A 26,869-nucleotide genomic window follows, 5' to 3' on the forward strand; every position below is an offset into this window, starting at 1 on the left:
ATAATGTTGCTTTTTCAGTGATGTTTTGGCATCAGATAAATGGCCTTACAATCTATAAAAACAACGTAAGATGCCTTTATGCATCTTTGATGATTTAGCACAGTACATTACATGTTTATAGGTATATTTGCTGATTTTGAAAATATTGACTCAACCATATCGTGAATAAAGTTTTAAAAATAGCATGTTTAATTTGTTTATTAAAATATATTCTGATTTTATTGCTGAGTTCAACAACACATTAACTTGTGGATGTGCACTGCTTGTTAAGCAAATATCAATTGGAAATTCTGTATTACTTTAAAAAGTAAGGAAGATAAATTAAATGACTGATTTTTTTTCTAGTCCGTACTGTTAAAATCAAGCAGGGATAGTTTTTTGGGCTCCTTTTAATCAATGTAGTCCCTTTTAATAATATGTTACCAAGTGCAGGGAAACCCATCACACCCAAATTCAGCCAAATACACAGTTACTTGCTTAATTTTACATGTGTAAGCTGTGGAATTTAAGTGGGGTTGATAATGTGTTTAAGGTATTTCACTGTGTCACTAAATCATGACCTGGTTTAAGAACTTCAGGATTAGACTCATACTGTCACATTTTGCACTAGTATACTGCATAGTCTGCATATCCCTATCTCCTCCCATACTTATTTTTCCAGCTTTTATGTGGGTTTTCCAAAGGGAAAGCCTTTAGGAATTCATTTGAACACTTTACGTTTCTGCCACAGGGAAGAATCAAAGGCACATGTTTACTCATTTAAACAAATACATTCTGTTATCCTAATCAAATAAGGAAGCATTCACACTCATCAAATTCACATGCATTAAGCTTCATTTTTCTTGTAGTATTTGGAGGTACCGTTGGAGAATACAGAAAATAGCCAAGCTGCTGTATTACAGTCCTCAGTTTCTGAAAATGAGAGAGAGATTTAGTGCTGGTGACTCATGATACAGTCTAATTAATTCCCTGAAAAGAATTTCTCAGAGACTACTTCTGCAGTTCGCAGAGATGAGATATTTTGGATAGAAACAGCTGAAGAATTCCAGAGAAGGTTTTGCAATTATCTCTGCTTTTACAGCTTGATAGAAGGACTTTAGCAGAGGTCTCTCAGGAGCCCGCCACAGTACCGTGTTGTAGCTGATGGCATGAACAGGACACACGTGTTCCGCGACTATCAGGGTAGTCTACCATGAAAGATGGTTCAGATTGCAAAGGTAGGAAGGTAAAATACATTTCAGCATGACCTTCTGAGTTGGAGCTGAGGAATGGTCGACTTCTCCTCTTGGGGAAAAAGGGAAAAAGCAAGAGTGTATGGTGAATATATTTGCTTAAGGAAGCACAGATTAAATGCAACACCTGGATTTGAAAGTGGTTACCCGGTTTTCAGTTGTTCTTAGAGGAGAACTAAGGGATGTCCGTTGATTTGCTTAAGGTCACACAGACATTGCAGCCAGACTTCTCCCATCTCTTAGTCCTCTTCTTTAAGGTGCTGAGGATGACAATTCAGTTAATTCAGTGCACTTAAAGGTACTGTGGCACAGCATCTTGGTTGACCACATTTTTGAATAATTCATTTACACACATATACACTATTCTGTATCTACATTTGAGTAAATTCTGCAGGTGTGACTTAGTCAAAACACATTTTTTTGTGTTAAATTTCTCCAGGATTCAACAGACTTAATTTTGTTTTTTTAATTTTATGTAAGAGTTCTGTAAGAAGTATTTAAATGTCACATTTTTGCTACATGTTTGATGTACATTGTTCTTTCACTTTAATTCATGCTGTGTTTTTCCCAATAAGCTAAATTTCATAGGGCATCCAGCTGTGGTTGCTTAGTACCAACAAAGAATGATTGTTTTGGAAAACGTGACTTGGATATTACTTGTTGGCTAGTGTTCACATTACAAAAATAATGTGCAAATGTGCATTCTTTGTGTGAGTGCTTGGTAGTGTGCTCTTCTAATACTTGAAATGAACTTAGAATCAAAGGATTATCTAAGATTTTGAGAAATAAAGAATAATGTATGAGTTCAGGAACTTTGAACTGAAATGAAATTATACTCATTTACTTAAGAACACATTTGACTGTGGATACCCCTAAGCTTCTGTGTGACACAGTACTATAAAATCATGTTCAACGTTAAAAAAAACACAACACTGTGATCTGTATGCTGCTTTTATTAAACTTGCAGTTATAAAAAATCTCTTTCTTCAGCACTTTTTCTGAAGAAAAGATACATTTCAACCATTATTCAAAACATACATATTAACCAAAATCTGAAAGTTTCTGTGTGTTCTTAAGTGATTCTGCTAAGGTAGTTCATGCCTGACTTGAGTGTATAGAGCAGGTGTGGCTCTGGGTTACTGGTGAGGGGCCGCATCCTGGCCAAGGTGTAAAAGGGGGACTCAGTTTTTTAAGGATATAGCAGAGAAATGCGGTGAGTTATTTGTATTGGACTTTGCTGCTGAGCAATGGGTTGATTCCCATGCTCAATTTATTCTTTGTAACAGATAGGTTGCAGGAACTGTCAATTTGAGGTAGGTATATGGGAAATACTAAGTAAAAGAGCTGACTTAGTTGTTAGAAAGTCTGCAGAGCTGGGTGGCATCCACCTGCACCCTCTGAAGATAACCATATGTGGAGCTGCAGAACTTCTGGCAATGGGACATAGACCAAGCTTACAAATGGCCGCTGTGCCAGAGAATTGCTGGAGCCAATGTACGGAAGGGGCTCTGGGGGAAGTCCTGGGAGCTGTAGACCGTGATGAGTTTGACTTCTTTCTCCAGCAAGGTGGGGACTCTGTAGTGTATAAAGAGTAAGATAACTGAGTGGATGTATAAATATGTTGGTCTTGCCTGGAGATAGCTGCTGCAAAGGGAGGCTCTGTCTCATTAACCAGCTGGAGTTCTTGGAGGCAGTCAGTAGACACTGGATTTACAAAAAGTCTTTGACATGGCACCTGGCTTATAGCTCAGAGTAAGTAGTTTAAGGAGGGAGCTATTTAATGTGTGTGTAACGTGACTGATTCTTTAATGAAGAATACTAGTATGTGTCAGATATATATTAGTAGCCATCACACTTTGTATATTGATACTCATCCTAAATCGGGAGCTCTTCAGGAAAGAATGGTACCTTTCTTAGTGCCTGTATGTGGTCTGAGCCTTGTTTTAATCAATGAAGATGAAGGTGATTATAAGAAGTTATTATTGATAATAAAAGCTTTAACAATAATAGGAATAAGATCTACTGTAACTGAAGTAGAGGATAGAGTAACTCACATTTCTCTCAGCTAGAGAGAAAGTAACCTAATCTTGAATTGCAGGAGTATGAGCAATAATAAATAATAACTGTATAAAAAATAACTGTAGGCCTCCTATCATATTTGAAAAACAAGCAATGCTATTACATATAAATCAAGACTGATTTTGAACTGAGTGCTATACGATAGAAGAATGCTAGTAAATCACCTGTATTTCAATGTGTTGTGATTTTTTTTTAAATGAGAGGAGAAAAAGCAAAACGGTTTTGTGTAAAATTGACATTTTTATTTTAGAAATTCAGTTACGTAATTTTTGTTGGTAGTCCAATGCTCCTCTCCTCAGAACCTCACTCTCCGCTGACACCTTGGATACCATGGTCGTGTTTTTCATACTAGGATACTCCTGATTTTAGTTTTTATCTCACAAAAGGGATTTTTCTGAACTAAATCAAAATAACCAGCTTTCATTCCTAAACAAGGATTCCAAGGTAGACATTCCGTGAAGAAGGGGTATATTGGGGTCTGTATTACTGATATTTGGTGCTGCGTGAGATAAATGGATAGGTGAGCCTGCAAGATGCTGTCTCAGACTGCAAACTCAGGGAGGTGTGTTTGCACTATTTACACTTTCACATTTTCCAAGGCTGCAGGGTAAAATATATTCAGAGAGATTCATGTCATCTCACTTGGGACGTTCACTGTGTAGACTCCTTTAATTAACTAGTCCTCTGACCTCCCTGTATCATCAGTGAAGATAAACAGGCACTTTTAGGGTGAAATTAACCTGTCCTATTTTAGGTGCATGTCTTTGGATGAGCTGAATCAGGAGGTGCTGAAGTGCTTGCTTCTCTCTCCATTGCCTTTAAAGGGAGTCCTAGGCAGCTGGCTCAGCTGGACACAACTGAGTAAGCATCAGATAGCTACTATGTAGGCAGCTGCATTCAGTCAGAAGAAGCTCAATTCTACGGTTAAAACAAAAACAACAAAACACACAAAAGCAGAACCAAAAAGAAAAAGAAGTTGATGTTCTAGGAAAAAATGACAAGTTTTGGTGGGAAGGAGGATGGAAGAGCTATGCTTTTTCAGGGTCAGCCTTTTGTGCTCCCTTTTCTTCTGCTACTCCAGTGCATTTACAAAGCAAGAGATTATTTCACCCTCACAAGAGTCAACTGTAGCTCATGGGTTCTCTTGGTGGTATTTTTCTCTCATGAGTTCTTTTTAGAATACCCACATAGTTTTTGGTCCTGAAAAGAATAATGCTGAATGAGTTTACAGCTCATTTGTATCTCTTTACACATAGCCCCTTGCCCTTGCCTCCTTGCTTCTGCATAATCCTTTGTGCCGGTTTACTGATTTTTATGTTGTTTCCTTCACTGTAACTGCCTCACCAGTTCATTATTGTAAGTGCTTTTCTTTGCTGTCTGCTCCCTACAGAACATCCACCTTCAGCTAGCAAGGACACTGTCCTCTCTTCAGGGCCCTCTCCTGAATACCCACCTTTGCTGGTTTTCTTATATGAAAGTATGACAATGTAGAGTAAACCAAGATATATGATACATGTCATATGACTGTATATATAGAAAAGGTTGGTGTCACACCAGTTTTGTATCTCCACAATTCAGAAATTCTTGAGAACTACTTACTAGTACAGAACTTTTGTAACAGAGTGGAGAATCAGTCTCTGTGTGGCCTTTTTGGACAATGCAGTTGAATTCATCTCACTTTAGATGTCTGCAGTGCAGATATGTACGTATGAGCTAGTCACCTAAGGCTTTTTTTGGAGTGAATTACAAGAGATGAGTGCTTTTAGAGTACAATTCAAGAATCACAGAATCACAGAATCACTAGGTTGGAAAGGACCTTCAAGATCATCAAGTCCAACCATTAATCCAGCGCCACCATGTCCCCTAAACCATCTGATCTGTTTGGAGGTCCACATTAAGATGAGATAAAGTGCACCCAGAAGTGACTGGTGCTGTTCAAGGAAGTCTAGGCAACTAAAGTAATTGTAGGCACAGATGCTCCAGACACCTGCATTTAGTCAGATGCATCCCATCCTGTATGGCTGTATAACAGTACTGTGTAGTATGCAGTAGTCATATTTTTGTGGGTTCGTACTTAAGACTCACTTTTTTTCCCTCTTAAAAAAATTCTATTTGGTACTTTCTTTGGTATAAGAAGTGATTACAGGATGCAAGTTGCAGGTGAAACAGTTAGTTTAAGAATTCAGATATAATAAAATTGAATCATTCAGTAAGTTAGAGGATTAAATTAACTTACAGTAATTGTGACCTGTAGTGATTCCACAGGATTAAAAAAACGTAGGACTGAGTCTTTAAAAATTAGTTTCATTTAATCTGAGATGAAGGTTGCAATCACATTATTTTATATTGGCATGGATAGAATTAGATTTGATGATTTAACTGTGACTCTGCATTTTGTAGAGTTCAAAACCAAGTTCAGCTCACACATAAGTGAATTTTGCTCCTGATTTTAATTATGGATGGTCTTTACCATGGTGTGAGTGTGCAAACAAGTTTCTTCAGGGAAAGAAAGAGCATAAACTTACAGCACTTCAGCCAGTGTGTGATGATTACCCATGAGCATGCTTTTTCCCAAGAACACTTTGCAGAAAAGGACCGTGTGTGCAGTTGATTTCCATGGAGTAGCCGATATGTTCTACCTTCCTTTCCTATAGCAGTGCTGAGGATGAGGGAGCTTCAGCTGTGTCATAAGTTATATGAAGAGCATGCTAGGTGATCTTCAGCAAATTATTTCAGTATGATGTGCCTCAGTTTCCCTTTAATTTCCAGGTTATTGATATCAGTGTCTTACAAAGCACTTATGAGATCTGCTAATGAGCAGTGCTTCACCAGAGCCAGGTAGTGCCATTAATCATTGACTGAATATTCAATGTATTTGTCTGAATAGGCTTTTAGTAAGATGGGGTACAATGGCTTAAGGTGAGTCAGATTTAACACTGTCAGGAACAGAGGTATGTTTTTTTGAATAGGAAAGAATTGCTTTCCACTAGACCTGTTAAGCCAACGTGTTTTACCTCTTGACAAGGTACTGAGTCATCCACTGCCTGCAGGAAAGCACTTAAATCATCAATGGCCATTCTGCCCTGTAAGAGAGCCAGGTTCACTTCTCAAGACTCCATACGTCATTCCTCAGTTGGAAGAGCAGAAGTGGCCCTGAGAGTGAAGTGGGGAGCAGATCGGTTGCATGTCAGGGCATTCAGGGAACTATGCTGACAAGTTCCAAAGAGCATCATAGAATCATAGAATCTTTGGGTTGGAAGAGACCTTTAAAGGTCATCTAGTCCAACCCCTATGCAGTAAGCAGGGACATCTTCAACTAGATCAGGTTGCTCAGAGCCTCATCCAACCTGACCTGGAATGTTTCCAGGGATGGGGCATCTACAACCTCTCTGGGCAACCTCTTCCAGTGTTTCACCACTCTCATTGTGGAAAATGTCTTCCTTACCTCTAATCTGAATCTGCCCTCTTTTAGTTTGAAACCATTACCCCTCGTCCTATTGCTACAGGCCCTACTAAAAAGTCTGTCCTCATCTTTCTTATAAGCCCCCTTGAAGTACTGAAAGGCTGCAATAAGGTCTTCCTGGAGCCTCCTCTTCTCCAGGCTGAGCAACTCCAACTCTCTCAGCCTGTCCCGATTTAGGATTTTTCTGTAGGGTTAGGTCTAAGTCAGAGAAGCTTTCAGAAGGTATGGAAGTGCAGGTCCTCTGGACTCCATCTAGTTCACTGCTAGCTAGGCAGATAGGCAGTGAAAATGCTAGCACATTGGGCCATTCATATGACCCCAAGGCCATGTGTTCCATTTCTTCTGTAACTGAACTTACTGCACATACCTTCCTTATCTCCCAGGACTTTCTGGTTAGAGTTATCCCCCAAGCTCCTTTTTCCAGTAAGCCCCTCTTCCGTATGCCAGTTACTCTGCATACCTCTTGCTTTTTAATCCTTCTCCCTGCAACCCATTTCTCTTCATCTCCAGTCAGAGTGCCAGTGTTTGGTGCCTTTCCCTTTCTGACCCAGAGCTGGGAATGTATTGATTGCTTCTGCTCTTCTGATCAATGTATTGCTGTTCTCTGTTCTGTCTGCTTTCAAAGTGCAAGAAAGGTTGAAATAAGTGGTTTCATCCCTTTTCTTCCTCCCATTTCTTTTCCCTCCACACCAAGGGCCACATTTGCTCACATTTCTCCTTCCTTCTCCGCAAGATATTTTTTTCCCCTTGAGATTTTCTGGCTTTCTGTTCTCTACTTTTTCTTCAGAATTACTTTCCTTCTCTCCTTTCCTATAATATCCTTTGGCAAGTAAAGAAGGCATTTGCCTCCGCTGTGTGGGGAAGATGGCAGAGCTGGGACAAGCATATTGTTGTTCTGGAAGCTGTAAATAAGTAGGACTTCCAGATTTTCTGAAGGTAAATAACTGGTAGAAAGTACTTTTAAAGTAGCTGTGAAAATGGATGGCTCCTCAGAGAATAGTCCTGTCTTTGTGCCTTGGATCTCCTATTCAATCTTTAATTGCATTTTTATTTTGTTTGATGTGTAAGGGCCATCCATAGTTCCATTCAGTGTGCCTAAATGTTATGTGTGAGAGCAATTTTTAAATTTTTTTTTTAACATGTGTCTGACAGTTCTTTGTCTCTGGATAGAAAAAGACTTGGTGGGCAAGATCATATGAAGGTATATGCTTGCTTGCTTCTCACAGAAATCAATAGAGTTAAGGTGCCTATGTAAATATATGCCTGTTGCTACTATGTGAAATTTAAACTATGAGGAAGAAACAAGGGGACCCTGGAATACCAAGAACTGAGTAGGAAAAGGGATATGTGATGAGTGGAAGAATGTCTTTGTTGTTAAGGACCTAGACAGTTCCCTTTTATATATTTTTGGATCTTCTACAAATGTTTTGGGTTGCCCTGCCCAAGTTACTTATGGGATAAATAAGATTTATCTGTTTCTTAGATTATTTTTTATCTGCTGTTTATCTACTTAGACAGATGTGCTGGTTTTGACTGGGATAGAGTTAATTTTCTTCATGATAGCTAGTATGGGGATATGATTTGCCTTTGTGCTGAAAACAGTGTTGATGATTCAGGGATGTTTTGGTTGTTGCTGAGCAGGGCTTACACATCATCAAGGCCTTTTCTGCTTCACACCCCACCCCACCAGCGAGTAGGCTGGGGGTGCACAAGAAGTCTAGAGGGGACACAGCTGGGACAGCTGACCCCAAATGACCAAAGGGATATTCCATAGCATATGGTGTCATGCTCAGCATATAAAGTTGGGGGAAGAAGAAGGAAGAGGGGGACATCCAGTGCTATGGCATTTGTCTTCCCAAGTTACCGTTACACGTGATGGAGCCCTGCTTTCCTGGAGATGGCTGAACACCCGCCTGCCCATGGGGAGTGGTGAATGGATTCCTTGTTTTGCTTTGCTTTACCTATTGATCTGCCTTTATCTCAACCCACGAGTTTTCTCACTTTTAGTCTTCCGATTCTCTCCCCCATCTCACTGTGAACGGAGTGAGTGAGGAGCTGCGTGGTACGTAGTTGGTGGCTGGGGTTAAACCACGACAACAGATTTATCTACTATGTATCTGCTTAAATATTTCTGAGGACTTTACTCATTCAGCTCCTCTGGTGAAATCAGGGTAATAATGCTTCCTGACCTTTGGTCTTGTCTGTTCACATAATAATCCATTTCAATAGGGATTATTTTCTATGCTACTGTGTGTTCCAGGCATGATTGGTGTCCCAGTAAGATTAGGTACCACCATAAACACATGGAATAGAGTTAATAATGCAAACACCGTCTTTTGGTTTATCTACTGTTCATTTCTATAAACAATTACAAATATCTCCTGAATTTATTTTTTTTCGCTTCAGTTACTTTAATAACTATATATTATTTGTTATTGCTGCCTATTTGAAGAACTTGTCTTGTTTTCTTAAGATTTACTAATAATTTACTAATCTTTTAAATCTATGTCTTTATTTAAAATGTTGGTTATTGCAGATAATTCCTTCAGTACTTCAAAAATAGGCACTATACAAAAAAATGAGTAGAACTTGTGTTAAATGGTCTAAAAATTGGACAACTGTTAAATTCCAAAACTATTTTGAACTTCAGTCTAGTGGGAAAGGACATAAAATGTTGTTTTAAAAGCTGAAGCTAGAGAAATTCAAATTAGTGAAAAGGTGCACATTTTCACTGTGAGAATAAATATTAGTTCTGAAAAGTTACATAATACAGTGAAACATTTTCCTTTTCTTGAATCTTCCTAAAATAGATGCTGTTGTGTAAAGAAAAGCAATAGGGTTTTAACCTAAATTACTCTTTGACTTCTGTTAATGCAGAAAGTCAGTTTATGTTGTTGAAATAGTACTCTGGCTTTAGAACCTGTCAGTTTTTGAATCTGTGAAATGTTTCTCTTTTTTTCATTTTCTAATTAAGCGTTAGCCTAATTCCTGAACCTGCATCTGTAGCTGAGGTTGTTGAGTCCTAGCATCATGTTTTCTTATGGCCTTCGAGTCACTGACTTTAAATCAAAAGTGTCCTCCCTCTCATGCGGTGATCAGTACTAAGTATAACATTTGATTAATGGGATTGGAAGGCTGGTTGTCTTGAAATTGGATTGCAAAGTGGAATATTATAGCTAAATCATCAAATCAGATCTGCAAAGTTATTTGTGCTTGAAATAGAGGACTTGTGCAAGGGGAAAATACACTGCAGTTGTGGTTCTGAGAGGGAGTGAGAAAACACAGAAGGGATGCCCCAAAGAAAGCTGCTCTGGCAAGTATGTATCTGTTTCTTGGTGTAAGTACTAAGAATTAGAATCAACTGCGAAACAAAAGAATTATTTTAGATCATTCTGCTTTGCCTGAAGGGGCAAAGGGGTAAGAACTGGTATAAGTAGAGAAAGAGTTATACGAGCACTTACCTGTTTGCATGACAGTATGGGAAATAAGCTGACTCTTAATATGTCAAATATCCGGATCTTATAAAATTCTTATGAAGATGATTCACCTCCAGATCATCAGATCTTGAAGGCTTCTACAAAGGAAAGTAGTATCACTAAATCCTGATTTACAACAGTATAACGAAGGTAAAAATGTTGTGACTAATCACTGTGGTAGAATTTAGCATGGACATTCTTTTTTGCCCTCATTTAAAGCTGTGCGGTACTGCTGAGTGCACAGAAGGGCTGGAGGCAACCAGCTGTGGAGCTGACACATCCATGCTCCAGCAGCGGAGAGAGTGTGTTTTATGATCTGCACCTTATTCAATATATGGGGCAGGATACTAACAATAGTAGTCTACTTCCTCACTTACTCCTTGTAAGCATTTGCAGTATCTTCTCTCTTTTTCACTCCAGCACGAATAAAGGTTATATTAATCACAGGTTTCTAAGATGATAGTGTTGGATGGAAATGCCTACTTCAGATTGTTATTGTTGTATAATACTGACATGCAAAAATGGTGACTTCTTTTTTTCTCTATTCTTTCCCACAGGGTGCAGCTCTAATTCGAATGTTGGCTAACTTTATGGGTCACTCTGTGTTTCAAATGGGCTTACAAGTAAGTAAAGGCATTTCTGTCTTTGTGTAGCTGTGGATGTCTAGCAGTTTATCTTGCTCTCACTTTTTTTCATTTTGAACTGTATTTGCATCTATTTGTGGAAATGTTTCTTCAGGACCACCTGAGTCACCAAGATGTCCCTGTTGCTGAATTTGATGGAAGATGCTGGGCAGTGTAACACACGTTGTGGTGCCCCCAGTTACACCCATATTTCTTGGTGTATCAAGCGATTGCACTTTTAACTGGGACTCAGTTTTGTGTCTGTTTTGTGTAGTTTGCCACATAAAAGCCATTTTAGCCGTGTGGCAACTGTGTGAAGGGTTAGCTGAGGAAAGAGTCACTTCTCTTCAATTGTGGTTGCATGCGAGTATGAAAATAATAACAAATGATGTCAAGCCAGCTAGAAAATACACAGCCCTAAAACTAGTAACTCTTTTCAGATAAATATTTTTTCCTTCCCTTCCCCCATAGCAAAATCCTTGAGCTTTATTTTCACCTTTGATAAGCATGGAGGGCTCTCCGCCTTAACAAGGTTTTGAAAACTCACTCTGCCTTGTAAAATAAATTTGAAAAGGTAACATTTCTGTACGAAGAGAAAGAAATTCAACATGCTGATTACCAAGGATGAACTCTTTTCGGCAATAATTCAGCACAAATGAGTGTTTCATAAACTACTTAAAAACAAACAAGGGAAAGCATCGAAAACAATGTGACTCCCTCTATTCCATTGAAATCTGCTTGAGTAAATCATGTTACAGGCAGCTGTGATTGATGAATTATGTATGATGCAGCCTGCTACTTAGAAGTGTCCTTTAAAGTAAATTGATGTTCACCTGAAATACAATTATGCTAAGATGGAAAGAGCAATCAATCTTATCTGTTCTTAGTAAGCTTTTCATTTTAAAATTTAAATAAACTACATCTAGGATCAGGACATTTTTTAACAGAATAATTCTACCTCTAACCAAAATAAATTGGAAGATAAAATATAAAACAAAAGTTAAATAAGTGCATTGGTTATGTCAGAGAGGTGTGTTCTGTGCAATAAGCAATGAAAGGAAACCTGCTGGGGAAATACAGCTTTTTGGAGAGTTTACAGGACATTCAGGTTTTGCAACATAACTTATTCACAGGACCCAGTTGGATGATTTTCTTAGTTGTAATACCAGGTCAGATCAGTTAGATAATCTTCTTGTCAAGATAAGAAATCTTGAAATCAAAAGTTTCCTTCATAAAATCTTCTATATATCAAGGGTAAAACCCTCATCTCATTTAAGCCAATAAGACTTCTGTCCTTAGTCCAGCAATCTCCATATTCCAGCCAGAAACTTTTGCCTGCACAGATGCATTCATATGGAAATTCAATAGCTCTTTTTCCCAAAAAAGCATTTCACTCAGGGTTTTAGAAGGCAAAAGTTTTAATACATACATCTCAAACCCCGTTTTTCTATTTTCTTCTACATTTGCCTGAGAAATAACAGTGTGCAAGTTGGCTGAAATAAATTTAGAAAAAAGTTCAGATCAAAGAATAGGGCTATGCAGGGATTAAATAATCATAATTACTATAAAGTTGTAACGGAGCTTTGTTTTTTGATTTGAATGGTTTCCTATTATTTCTGCTTTTCACTGGTTCTGCTGTAAATAGAAACTCTTCAGTTTGCTAATGAAAGTCTATGAAAAATCTAACTGTGAAAATCTGACTAGTGAAAGTCTTGGCATCAGTTCAGTAGGCAGATGATATTCCAACTTCTTTTATAAAACCTGTTTGAAATCCAGATAGAGATTTTGTATATGTATGTCTCCAAGTTGAACAAAATAAAACATAAAGTTCATAAGCTTATTCATAAGCTATGAATTATATAATTGCAAATGTCTGTCCATCATTTAATTCTTTGTGTTTTGTGTAGCTAAAAAAATAGTGTTCCTGCACTGTAGAGTTGGGAGGATAGCTCTGCTAATGATAAGGGGAAATGGAGGACTAATTTACCCTTTCTATCATGCATTGGTTTAGGCTTTTTAGCACTTTAGCCCCGGTACCATGATTTGGGATTTAGCATTATGTTGCCTTGAATCCAGATTTATCATGGAATCCTGATATTAAACTAAAAGGCCTTTCTCAAGGATAACTGCAAAATCAAGTAATATTACTATTTATAAATCTCTTCAAATAATGAATACTCTGAAAGTGCCCTTGATGGTTCATTCCTCCTGGGTTATTCTAATGGCTTGCTGGGTAACTGAGTTCTAAAGGACCGTTGATTTATCTTATGATGTGCTTTGTTTTCCATTAGACTCCAGTACATGGAGCACATGAGTGTTAATAGTATTAACATTGTTTCAGTTATTTTTAGTGTATTATGTATGTCCTTAAATGTTTAATACTCCTTAAGAGTATTCCTGTAGTCCAGTTACACTAGCATAAACCACAATGAGTAGCCCTTTACTTGTGTTTGTGTTGAGTGTTTGTGCTTTCATCGAAATCAAGATATGATTCACCATCTAATTAAGAGCTACAGAATTAGAGATTTTATATAAGAGAAGCTACAACAAATACGCTAACCTTTGGGTTAAGGGGAGGAAAAGATAAAGTTTAGAGCAAGAAGCAAATGGGATAGCTACCTTTTCTGTTCATTACCACTTTTTTCTTAATCTAATTGCATGCTATCACCTGGCAGGTGGACTTTTTGAAGAGCAGATCAAGATACCCCAGGGGAGAAAAATGTATGTCAAATAAAACAATAAATTTTGTTAAAAAGTTGAAGAAAAAAGTTGATGGAGGAGAGTGGGGCTCTTTGCTGGGTATGCTTTAACAATGAAAATGAGCTGAAGCAAATGTACAAAGGTGCCCATAACCCCTACAGTTCAGGAAACTGTTCTATTGAGGAGTCTGCGAGGAGGTAAAATTGTGGCAGAAATGCTCAGTTTTACAGTGTAGGTGGGTTTGGAGAGATTCATATCTGTCGAGAATAACTAGCCTATTCCCTATCCCAGTAAATATACCATGCAAGAACATTGGATTGTAGTGTGGAAGTTCCATGATAAAACTGCAGCCAAAAGGCTACCTAGTGAAGGTATGATTTTCTGGAAGCCCTTCAAAGACATATGGTGTCTTGAATCATGTGACATTTTCAAACAGAATATGTAGTAACAAAACCAGAATTTTCTCACTGTTTTCACATAGCACTCCAAAGACAAAACCAAAAGAGAACATATTTATATTGGCTGTAATGAATAACTGAGTAATGGCAGTAATAGCCACAGCTGGTAACACTACATTAATACAAGAAAGTCACAGGTATTATTTTTGTAGAGAATGTCTGATAAACCCTTCCTTCTCACAGTAGGCGATTCCTTTCTTTCTAAAAGTCCTGACATATTTCATGATATGCAAAGTTTCTTATGCTCCAGGGAAATTCAAGAGGTGAACATCGTTGAATGCCGGTACCCTTCTTACAAAGTGGTGTTGCTTTTCAGTCAAAAAGCCATTAATCAGCTAGGACAGCAATTAGAGTATGAAGAGGCTTGGTCAGCACCACTGGCTCTGATTATGTTTTTGAACTGCATAGATTGGTAGAGGAAGAAGCTGTAAGTTGGCCTTATCATTCAGTCATCACTTAGGGCAGTAATATGCAATATAATATTAGATTTGTGTGAGATTTTCATCTGTAGGCTGTTGTTCCTAATCTGTGTACTTGAAATAGGTCGTTGCTTACATGACTGGTGTCACTATATTACATTTTCTGGAAGGGTTTACTGCTTTTTGGCAAGGCATTTTTTTTTTTTCACATTAAATGTGGAAAGAAAGCCCAGTGATTTGAAGGTCTGGTACTTAGATATGTGTAAAGAGGCACCTCCTGCTCTGTAATGAGACGTTTCTGCACTGGTTTATTATAATTTTTCTTACATTTGGTTTGATTATTTTGGAGCCTCATCTCTATTACTGTACGTTTGTCAACACTGCATTTCATTTGCCATGTGGCAGCTCATTGATCACATAGATCTGTATCCTTTTGAACTTCACTTTCTGCTATGTATGTGTTCATCACTCACTCTGATTTAGTGCATCATCAGCAGTTGGAATTAGTTACTGTAGGAATCTATGCTTCTGTGATAAATTAACTGCTTTTGTACTTTAGGCTTCACATTGTACATTTGGAAGAATTTCCATGCAGTGCTTTGGATATACGCTGTCTTTTTTGGTGCTATTCAGTGGCCACTGTATTGAAACAAATTGGTCAACCTTTCAGAGGAGCTGTCTGGGGAAATGTGACATGCAAGCTGTTAAATACAGCAAGGTTCAGATTTCAATCACTTTTTGCTATCATAAAGCTGGCTAGTTAGACTTTCTTTCATCCACACTGCTTAGTATTTCCTGCTTTTTAGACACCTCTGTGCATTCCTGTGTTCTGTTTGAATTGTGGCAGTCCATGTGAAACCCTATCAGAACCTTTCTAGGTGTAAAATAAAGCTCTAATGTGCTATTTTCCATATTCTAGTAGTACAAGAAAGGTATTAATCTATTTCTGGAGTATTATTTCATAACCTATTTTTTACATAGTATATTAAACAGGTTTCAGTGTACCCGTTTTATCATACATATTATATCTTTATTCCCAATTCACTGTATGCAGTTTAAAATGAGACATTGTTAGAGATTTCTTAATAGAGTTTTCTGTAAAAACAAAAAAAATCGGGCATCTTAGGATCAGGCTCAGTGAAGCAATGAGCTGTGATGCTGTCTCTGGATCAAGAGTGCCCATGCAAGTACCTGGAGTCTTCCTCTGCTCACAATGTGACTTTTGCCACCAGCTGGAATACCTCAGGTGTTGCAGGTCACCTTGCTGGTGCATTTAGTAGATGTTGAGTAAAGTACTTTTTAGCTAATTCTGCACCCATCTCCTCTGGTTTAGAAGAGCACAGAGTGTATGGCCCTGATGAACATCGAAGTATCACCATGGGCATACTAGCTACCACCTGTCCTTAAGTTAGTTGCTACTGATCATTTTATTTTTGAAACTGTCTCACTTCTACTGACAGTTGTCAACAAGGTAACTTGAGCATGTTAAAAGCAGGACATAGGAAGTCATAGGAAATCTCAGAGGAGCTGACATCACTGTTTTCTACACTGCATGTCATATGAGATTGATAACATCTTTCACCTTTTCTGGCCTCTCAGCATTTCTCATTTCTAATTTACATCACTCTGGATTTTAGGTTTGCATTTGTTAAATCAATTCAGTTATGGACTTTTTCTGTAGCTTTTTCCGCCATGACTTAAGTAGGTCAGTAAAAGTTTAATTAAGAAACTTCTGTAACTTGCGGTGTTACAATATTTTTTTCCTTTGAAAGTGTTAAAAGTTGTACAGCGTAGTAAGGGGCCAGACTCGCGTATCACTGCCAAAAATGGAAGTCCTTCTAGCTCCAAGAGGGTTTGAGTATGCTATGTGTATACCAGAATGCTCCTGTTTAAGGAAAAAGTGCAACTGAAGATGCATAATTTAAATGTATAGTTATTGAGAAATGCTAAAGTTAATTTTTTCTTTGCATTCTTTTCCTTTTTTTTGTACACGCTTTAACCTGGATTTTTAATTATGGAGTTGCCCAGTGTTTTCTACATAGCACAATGTCTGATTCAGTTCACAAAGTGACCATGCTAACCGAGTTGTCCTTCTATTCAATAGTTTTGTGTACTTTTCATTTGCTTTGTAGCCTCAGTTCCTAGCAGCTGCATACATTTTTCTTAAATGCCATCCAGTATGGTATGAGAGTGCATCACCAACCGTTAGTGAACAGAAAACATAAACCTCGTAGGGAGGGAAGGGGTGGTGCTAGCCTCATTTTATGAATGGAGATCTAGGCCCACAGAAATTTAAGTTAAAATTTGCACAAGTATGGAATATGCAATATGAGATGCCCAGTGCAGCACTTTTCCCTCCCATGCATGTTAGCACTTATGGATCAGAAAACGCACAGCTTCCACTGGCTTCGCCGTCAGCTGTGGGCGCTCCGCGTGGCTGCATCTCAGCCTCGGGGCACCTAGGTGGGCCTCCAGAAAGTGTTGATCACACAATTAATGTTGCTTTAAATAAATCAGTGAGAGTGGAGTGTCGGCACATTTTGGGGGAAATTGGACCAACGTGATTAAAACAAAAAAGGTCCATGAAATTTAAATATCTATTTTGAAATCCAAGAAGATGTTCTGTCAAAGTATCTAGCGTTATAAACTATTTCAGGTACTCAGAACAGACTTCACACCGGGTTCAGTCAGAGTCCAGTTCTGCTAAAAATCAGTCCATGGGGCCAAACGCAGCGCACCCACAACTGTAGCAGCCACCCGTCATGACTGCTGGTGATTTTTGCCCCATATAACGCAGGTGCTGTGCAGAGAGAGCTTTCCCCGAAAATGTTGCATTAGCAGAATATTCCTGTTTGATTATATTAACTCCTTTCCCTCCTTTCTGCTCTGCTTTTTGTCCCCGGAGCGTTTGGATCAGGCAGTTTTCTTCCCCGGCTGTCGGGGGTGGCCGAGTGAAGGGAGACTCGGGCTCTTCCCGTCTGCTGCAGGGCTCTCACCTCGCCCTGAGCCCCTCGGCTGTGAGCAGGTGGGTGGGTGCAGGGGGACAGAGGGGCTCTCCAGCGGCTGTGTCACCTAAAGTTGATCGGCGCTACGAAAAAGCGCATTCCTGAAACAAGATCGCTTTCCTTCTGACCTTTAGACCTGTGCTCCAGTGCATGGGGACAGCAGAGCTTTTCAGAGGAAAGAGTGACGAGAAAATGTAAAATGTGATATTTTTTCATACTTTCTTTCTGGTGCTGACTGAGATTTTGGAGAGGAATTCAGTCTGAGGTGGACTTTTTGAAGGTAAGGTTTCAGCTCAGTTACATCTTGGCCACTTTGGAGGTCCCAGCAGGGAGAGTTATAAGCAGTGCTGCTGAACCTCGGTAGCAGGCGATGTCCCCAGCGCCCACGTTCAGAGCAGGGTTACAGTCGGTGTCGCCTTTGTTGGGAGGAAGACACGCTGTCCTTCAGCTAGGATAAAATGTTGCTTTACTGTTCCGTTGCTAAAGCCTCTTACAAAAAGAAAAACAATTAGTATACACATGATTTACTGAACTTGTTAAGTTAGTTTCGTCAGAACACGGTGGCCCTTTATGACGATGTTACAGTCAGCCGTATTATAGCCAGCGTGTGCGTATGCACTTGGTGTGCTTTCAGTGAGCCGCTCTTATTTTGTTACATGTGAAATTCAGTTATGACTATTTTATCTTTCATTTTTATTATAGGAATTATTAAGAGGAAGAATGATAGGTATGACTTCTCAGATAATTTCAGGGGGTTGAGCGGCTATTTAAGAAAATGTTTCCTTTTGGAAACAAATTATACTGTTTTTCTGATAGGAGCTCGGTGACAACCTTGCCTCTGTTGCGATGAGGCAGCACAATGGACTTTTCAGGGTGCTGGAAGTATATGTTTTGTGTGTGATTTTGCTGTCCTCATGCAATCAAAATTTCCCTTAGCTCTTTAGAAGTCAGTGGGATATTTCCAGCACAAAGGTTGCAGGATGGAACTCCTAGTTAACACTTAATACATGTTGGAAATTAAATAAATCTCTTTCTGTTCAGCCTAGTGGAGGACATTCAGAAAAAACCAGAATCCTTACTAGATAAAACAGGCCATCATCAAAACTTTCTCCTCCTTCTCCTTCTCCTTCTCCTTCTCCTTCTCCTTCTCCTTCTCCTCTCCTTCTTCTCCTTTCCATTTCTGGGGCTTCTATAGAAAAAAGTATTACAGAACAGTACAGCAGAGATTTTTTTGCCTCGTTAGCAATCTCTGGGCTTAGTTCAAGTTAATACAGAGGAATAAGCAGCCAACCTGTTACAATTAGCAGGTGCCATCCAAGTATCTCTGGAAAACATTCCATCATTTTTTGTATGCATTAAAAATGTATTTATTGAGCAATATCTGGTTTTAGGTCCAAACACATTATACAACCAAACAAGGCAGAACTAAAATGAATGTACAAATTCAGTCAAATATATGCAGTTCAATTTCAATAGTACTTTATTTCTATAAGATTTGTTCTTAGCTCAGTAGTTTAGTGCCACTACGAAATAATACATCAAATACATTTTTCTTTAAAGCCAGGCTTAATATACTAGCAGGTTTCTCACTGCACAGCGGATACCATCAGACTCTGCTAGGCAATAACCCCGCAATCCTTCTAACTGTTCCCTTTAGACTTTGCATGCCAACTGTTTTGCCACCACACTGCAATTGCTGTTGCTGTGTTTGAAAATGGAACCTCCTTCCTCTTCATGTTAATAGCTGATAGGTGAAGCTGAATTTTTCAAGGGAAATAAACCTTTCCATTTAATAATACTGATCTTTTAATAAGGTTTCCTAGCAAAGCAGGAGGTATTTTAAAGTAGCTGGAAATTTGCCTGAGTACAAATTTTGAATCTGTTTTAGGTGCCCCATTCATATTGGATTCACTGAGTTGCAATGCAGAAGATGTATTAATTGCAAAATTGTGTTTCTTACAGTGGTTGGAGGTTTGATTCTTTTCTCGTGTTGGAATGAAAATGACAGGGCTGTATTTATTTCAGTTGGGTTACTTCTGATTTACAGTACTGGTTTCTTATCAACAAGAAGCAAGTAGAGCAAAGCAAGCAGCCCGTTGACTTAACGATGGCTCTTACTTCGTCCTTTCTCTTACCAGTTTCTCTTGTGTCTCAACCTGGATGGCATGCTGTCTGGGACAAGTCCTATCTATATCCTCTAAATGAATGTTACGCTTCCCAAAACCGCGGATAAGATACTCTCAACATTGCCCTAATTCTTCTCCCACTAAAATGAACGCTAAAAATCCCATTGACCCATATAAATGCCAGAATTGTCAGTTCTGCTGATCTGATTATTGTTAGAGCGTATGGGAGTATTATGAATTACAAAGGAAAAAGGACAAAGTAAAATACTGTAATTATGTGGCCTATTCAGCATCATTTGCTCTAGAGAAAATTAAGATTTATTTCCATATATGGTTCCAATATCACTCTTCCTGATTAGTAGTTATAGCTTGCTGTTTGGATATAATGGTTTAATTGCAGATACGACATATTGACAGTGGATATTTTCCAGTTGCTGCTGATTGCGATCATTGTATCACTGTTGTGTATGAAAAAAATCTAAATATACCTTTTGAAAATAAAGGGTTGGAATTTCAGCTGGTGTATATTGATGGGATTCCACTGATTTCCTTCCCTAGGATTTTATGCATTGACTGAGATAGTAGCCCAAAGAGAAGGCCAAACACAGCTGAAGTGAATTACATGCATGATGCCTCTGAAGTGTGTTGCACACCTCTGGCTTTTTTTAGCTTCTTTCTATCTATTTGTGAGTGTGAATCTAGAAGTTAGCTAAGAAGTTCCTGATAGTGGACATTTTAAACACCGCTTTCCTGTGGTAACACAGTAAAATTTTTGGGAACATTGAAAGTGTTACTTGCTCTTAAGAATTTTTAATTGCTTAAAGCAGCTTATGGTAAAAATACCAGAGGGATAAATTAGCAATTGAGAAAGTATGATTGTATATGGAGCAGATAAAATAATTCTTTTGTGTTATTATTTAAAGAAAAAGACTAACAAGATTTGGAGAAGATTAAAAAAATAGAAAAAACCCAGTTCTATCTGCCAGGCCTGGACATCTTAGAGCAGCACCACTTTCAGAAAATGAAGATACAGATAGAATTACTAATCACTTAAAATATTTTAGCCAATAAATTTCTATGTGGAAGAGATTCAACAGATAGCTCCACTGATATGTGTAGAATTATTAGAAATAATAAGAAGAAAAAGATTATCCTTAGCAGGATAATAATATATTCTTTGATTCTAACGATGTAAAATTCTAATTCAGAGTTTTATTTTTAATGCCAAGTAAAGAAGGTTTAAGCTGTGTTTATACAAAGATATATACTACTAATCCAATTACTATTCACACCTTCAGCTACTTTGTGTAGCTGAAGGTGTGAATAGTAATTGGATTAGTTAAACCTCATTGTAGCACCATGTGGGCACTTTCAAAACGGAAATTAACTGTTACTTCGTTTACTTTAATTCATTATAGTGTTTTCATTGTGAGTTGAAGTCACTGAGTTTAGTCTGCTTCAGTTCTGAATGTCAGTGTCTCTACATGAGGTTTAATGAAGGTTAACTAATTCACTGTAAAAATTAGCTTATTGATGAGGAATGATACCATCAACCATTAGTTGAACATATGAGCGTCGCTTTTAGAGAAATGCACTTCAAAATAAGCTTTTTGTTCCCCTTAAATGTGATACATTGATAATCTTTCTCTTAACTTTATCTTCTGAAATCACTACTGTGTTTCTTCGTGTCTGGTCTGTTTCATTATACTGCGCGTGAACTTGGGCAGGACACTGGCTTTGGAAACCACCCTTCTGTTTTCCTCAATGCTGCCTCCAGCTGCTCCTTCTCTTCCACGCAAGGCCACCCAGCGCCACTTCATCTGTACCAGTGGAAGAGTTTGGAGTCCTTCGTGGTAAACTTGATCAAGGAAGGAAGGGTGTCCGTGGTGTAGAATGATAGATTTACATCCTAGACAGGCCGTTTCAGAGGTCTAGTTTGCAAAGTAGCCTCATAAACAGGAGGATGGGGACAAGGAGGAGCAGAGGTTGTGGAAGGTACTTAGTCTTAGGCTGTACCACCAAAGTGTCATCAGGAGATAGAGGAATGCATTTGATGCGGTGGCTGTATATAAAACAGGTGTGATAATTTTAGTAGTAGGTGGGGATTGCCTACGCTGCAGGCATGGCCTTATACTCCTTACGTGCTTGCTGTTTCAATATAATTTTGGTGCTGGTTTTTTGTTATTGTAGATTGAAATGCTTTTTTAGTTAGTTTAATTCTTGTCTTGTTGTCCAGTGAGTAACTTAATTTTTTGTTGGAGGAACACATTTTGATGCAATAGTAGATTAAAGTATAGGAAGGATATAAACGGTTTTGATCCTCTGGTTGAACTCATGAAAGTTAAAGTATATTCTGTGACTCCAGTGTATTCTGTGGGTTGGTGGTTTCTGACAAGACTGCCTGGAAGCAGTTTTGGGCACTCTTAGTAAAACTGATGTCGAATGTCAAGAAGTTGCTTGTCTTGCTTGACCTGGAAAAATCTGTTTTCAAGGTTTTTCTTAGCTGGCTTTGCAGTACTGCTTTGATAAGTGGCCTGATCACAGCTCTTCTTTCAGTTTGGAGGTAGCTCTGCAGCTTGACTCACTGGTACAAATTAATTCTGACACAAATAGAGTTAACCCCCATCTAATTTGCCTTATACAATGTTTACCATGACCAATAAGGTGAATTTACCTGCTCCTTATTTTGTACTCTACTGCTTGTCTGCCTGGCCAGGAAGGTGGTCACTTGTCTTCCTTAAGGCTCTTTCTCAAGGGTTAGTCTGTTGTACCGCTGAAAAATGCTGCAAACCGAGTTGGCTATTCTAGCTTTTTTATTCAGTAGTCTTCCTTTTTTACAGGAAACTTCATTTCTTTGTAGCTTGCTGGTAGTGCTTTACCACTGGTTCTCACTCCCTCTTGTTTGTCGCTCACCATTGCAAACATATGCAGTACCTTCCTTCCTCTGACCCTTGCCCAGGCTTTTTTATTTGAATGTTAGGCAATGCCAAGATAATATGCGATAGCAGCTTTGATGTTAGCACTGTGAAGGAAAGAGGAAAAAAGGTGGCATGTTACATTCAGTGAGTCAGCGTCTGTCAGATGGTGTCTGGTGGCTTAAGGTTGAGCACACAAATTTCTGGGAAAACAAAAATGCTGGATTTGAAAGCCAGAACCTTAGAGCCCGATTTCCATCTGAACTAAATGTTTTTATTAGTAGCTCTAAATCTTTGGTGAGATAGAGCGGTCATGTATAAAACTATTCAACAAGAACATGCTGTAGGCTGAAGGGAGTGCACCCAGGAGTGGGAATGAAATACAAAAGAGGGAAGTAGAGGCCAGACCGCTGTTTCCTGAGCCCTGAGAAATGAGGCCATTCAGAGGAATGTAGTCCCAAGAATTTGATGCTAAAATATTTTGCTACTTTTTCCTAACTCATCGTATATAGTGGAATTTCCCAGTTAACTTTAGGAGAAGTAGTAAGTTCTTCAATGTTAATCTGTTTCAGATCTCAGCACCACTCATGTAAGTTGGGAGCTGTTCCCTTCAGCCAGTCAATCGACTTCATACAGATAAACGGAGAAAGGAGTTTGGTCCTAGAATTGATGTTTCAATTCCTGGTTATAGATCTGAAGTCTCCCCTGAAAGTAAGATACATGTTTGGAGACATATTCCCCCTTTACACTTGTTTAACCTCTTTGCATTTATCAGTCACTACCTTTTATTAGTTGTGAGTGTTATCGTGTTTGGATGGTGGGGTAGTTAAGTTTTTCAAAATGAAGAGGCTCAATCCCTAGTAGTACTGAGAGAACTAAGATTGCAAAGGGATAAAAGTTTTTTTCCTTTTTTTAATCTCCTTTTCTTAAAAAAATCTAATACAATAAAAGGCCTGCAAACTTAATCAATACAACATTACTACAAACATGTTTCAAAATCCTTTAGCACTTGACTGTACTCCTATTTCTGCTACTGTTCAAGCTATCTGCTTCAGTATTCAAGTAATAAAATAATTTCAAAAGAATTCAGCCTTTTAATTTTTTTGAGGGGATTAAGATTACTATTTGACAAAACTTTATATTATACTCCAAATGTCTTGGGATTTTTTGCAAGATTTTAGGTTTTGGTTGTGCAATAATTGGACTTTGTTTTCATGCTGTGACAGATTCTGGATTTTTTTTAAATTATGTTAAAAATTACTAAAACACATGTCAGAGAATCACATTGTCTGATTAAATTTTTGTTATTGATAGAGGTGAAGGGATCATATTGCCTTATTCTTTTTGGCAGAGTGGCTTCATGTTTTAATGCCAGGATGTTGAGAAGAGTATTACAAGAGGATGCTTGCTGAAAATGTAAAAGCAAGTGATCATTTTTGTGTCTGTGTTTGATTAATTTTCATGTTGACACTGCAGTAGGGTCTGTGAACTCTCTTTCTACTTTCTCCATGACAAAAAAAAAGTTCAGATGTTGCATTACAGTGAAGGAGAAAGAGGCAGTTGTAGACGAGCGCTCTTGAGTCTTGGGTTGTTAAAGAGGTTTTCATGGCATCTTTTCTCCTCACATGTACCACAGGGTTATAGCTAAAGGTTAGGAAGGTGTCTGAAGCATAGCTTCATGCTCCAGCATACTCCAGTTGATGGAACAGCTTTCGTAGGTGATAGACTTGCGAGTTTATGATGGGAAGCAGCCTTGCAGCGAGATGATTCTGGGCATATGTGTTTGTGAGAAGGTGGCTTTAAGTCACTTTACCTGCTTTGGAGCTGTGCTGAGCGCAGCTTAGACTCAGCTGTGTTTTTAGTGTCATCCTCCATTTCTGTTCAGTGGCTTGCATCTCTCTTCTGTTTGCTTTGGTTCTTTTCTATTCAATGTAAAGGTGAAGGGGTGGCTAATACTCCCGCCCTGGAGAATTACAGTGAATGAGAACATGTATTCTGCCCCTTTGCAAGCTACTTAAGACTTAGATATGGGTCCCCAGGAGGAAAACTGGATTATATTCCTGCTTGTTCCATCCTTAGAACAGAACTTAGAACAGGGTACGTATAGATGTTTGGCTCCTATTTTAATACTTCCTGGGATGTATTTAACACTGATATGTATAAGCCTTTTCTCTTCCTTTTGAAGTAGAATGCCTGTCCATGAAAGGTACTTCAAGAGAGGCTGATAATTTGGTAATGAAAGTTCAGGCTGGGTCATGGTAAACCTCACTAGCTTTGAAGTCAACGGCTTGCATGCTGGTAAAAAAATGTAACTGCAGCATAGCTGCGAGTGGTTGGGTCTGGTGGTGTTCTCAGTATAAAACCAAGCTCTGGTATGAGGACACATACGATACAGATCTGTAAAAGCATGAATGGCTTGGTGTGTTGCATGTACCCTGGCTGGACGGCAAGTGCCCACCAAAACCGCCCTATCACTCTCTGTCCTCAGCTGGACAGGGGAGAGAAAAATATAACAAAAAGCTCATGGGTCCGGAAAAAGACAGGGAGATCACTCATCAGTCACTGTCACGGGCAAAACAGACTTGATTTGAGGAAAAATTAATTTAATTTATTACCAATCAAGTAGGATAATGAGAAATAAAACCAAATCTTAAAAGCACCTTCTCCCCACCCCTCCCTTCTTCTTGGGCTTAACTTCACTCCCAATTTTCTTTAACTCCTCCCCTGGAGTGGCGCAGGGGGTGGGAAATGGGGATTGTGGTCAGTTCATCATACATTGTTTTCTGCTGCTCCTTCCTCCTCAGAGGGAGGACCCCTCACATTCTTCCCCTGCTCCAGAGTGGGGTCCCTCCCACAAGAGACAGTCCTCCATGAACTTCTCCAACATGAGTCCTTCCCACAGGCTGCAGTTCTTCATGAACTGCTGCAGCCTGGGTCCCTCCACGAGGTGCCGACCTTCAGGAACAGGCTGCTCCAGCGTGGGTCCCCCACGGGGTCACAAGTCCTGCCAGCAAACCTGCTCCAGCCTGGACTCCTCTCTCTCCATGGGTCCACAGGTCCTGCCAGGAGACTGCTCCAGTGTAGGCTTCCCATGGGGTCATGGCCTCCTTCGGGCAGCCACCTGCTGGGTGGGGTCCTCCCCGGGCTGCAGGTGGAGATCTGCTCCACCGTGGACTTCCATGGGCTGCAGGGGCACAGCCGGCCTCACTGTGGTCTTCACCATGGTTTGCAGGGGAATCTCTGCTCTGGTGCCTGGAGCCCCTCCTGCCCCTCCTGCTGCTCTGACCTGGCTGTCTGCAGAGCTGTTCCTCTCACTTACTCTCACTACTCTCTCAAGCTGCCATTGTGCAGGTTTTTTGCCTCTTCTTAAATATATTATCCCAGAGGTGCTACCACCGTCGCTGATGGGCTCAGCCTTGGCCTACAGCAGGTCCATCTTGGAGCTGGCCTGCATTGGCTCTGTCAGACATAGGGGAGGCTTCTAGCAGCTTCTCAAAGAAGGCACCCCTGTAGCCCCCCTGCTACCAAAACCTTGCCACGCAAACCCTGACTTGGTGAGAGTGAAGTAGGGATACTACTACTAGTAGTCCCCCAGTAATGCACTGTGTCTTCTAGTGCCAGAACTAGGGAGCAGCAGATGAAACCAGCAGATGGGCAGATATTTCAAAAGGGTATCTTCACACAACAGGTCACCGAAGTGGGGAATGCTTTTTCATAAGGTGTTGCAAATCTAGACAATCATATGAGTTCAGAAAGCAACTGGCCAAATTCACAGGAGATAACTATTAAATACAAAGATACTAATCTGCTCAGGATTTCTTGTGCCATAAGTGCTGGATGATGGGAGAGCATTACTGGAGAAGTATCACTGTATGCTCGTCCCATTTTATACCCTTTCTAGGTGTCTGCTACTGGTTATTATTGAAAAGAGGATACTGATATATAAGGGTGTTTGACGGGACTGGGTTCAGGAACCTTTTGCTCTTGTGCCTGTAGAAAGTGCACTCATTTTGGATTACAATGTAGATTTACTATTGGAAGCATATTTTGATGCACACTGTCAGTTAGGACTGCTTTTTGTGTACTATGCATTTGATAACACTCCTAGTGTGATGCTATGTATATGGTCTCAATGCAACTTTCATGAAATAATGAAAATATGAGTGATCAAGTTGTATGGTACCAGGACTGTACTCATACGTTGTGTTTATCATTGTATTGTCATATTTCATTGTAAATGTTAAGATTCCTTTTGTTTTGCTTTGTGTGATAAATGTGTTAGATTGGCGGATAATAGATTTTTAACTGAATGACAAGCCACATCTAAACCTCCCAATCTGTGTATTGGGAGAAAAAAACAAAAGAAAAGGATA

General features: G+C 39.2%; 1 protein-coding gene across 1 annotated transcript in view; it reads left to right on the forward strand.

Moving 5' to 3' along the window:
* The window catches only part of TRHDE (thyrotropin releasing hormone degrading enzyme), a gene marked incomplete at its 5' end in the record, with an annotated part of 213,735 nt that overhangs the window by 109,843 nt on the left and 77,023 nt on the right, over positions 1–26,869 (forward strand). The window contains one exon of the mRNA XM_081996334.1: positions 10,808–10,873. Within this exon, the coding sequence (XP_081852460.1) occupies positions 10,808–10,873 (66 nt within the window). The remainder of the gene's footprint in view (positions 1–10,807; positions 10,874–26,869) is intronic.

The sequence above is a fragment of the Phaethon aethereus genome (assembly GCF_964289735.1).
Source record: "Phaethon aethereus genome assembly, chromosome: 1".
NCBI classification, from domain to species: Eukaryota; Metazoa; Chordata; class Aves; order Phaethontiformes; family Phaethontidae; genus Phaethon; species Phaethon aethereus.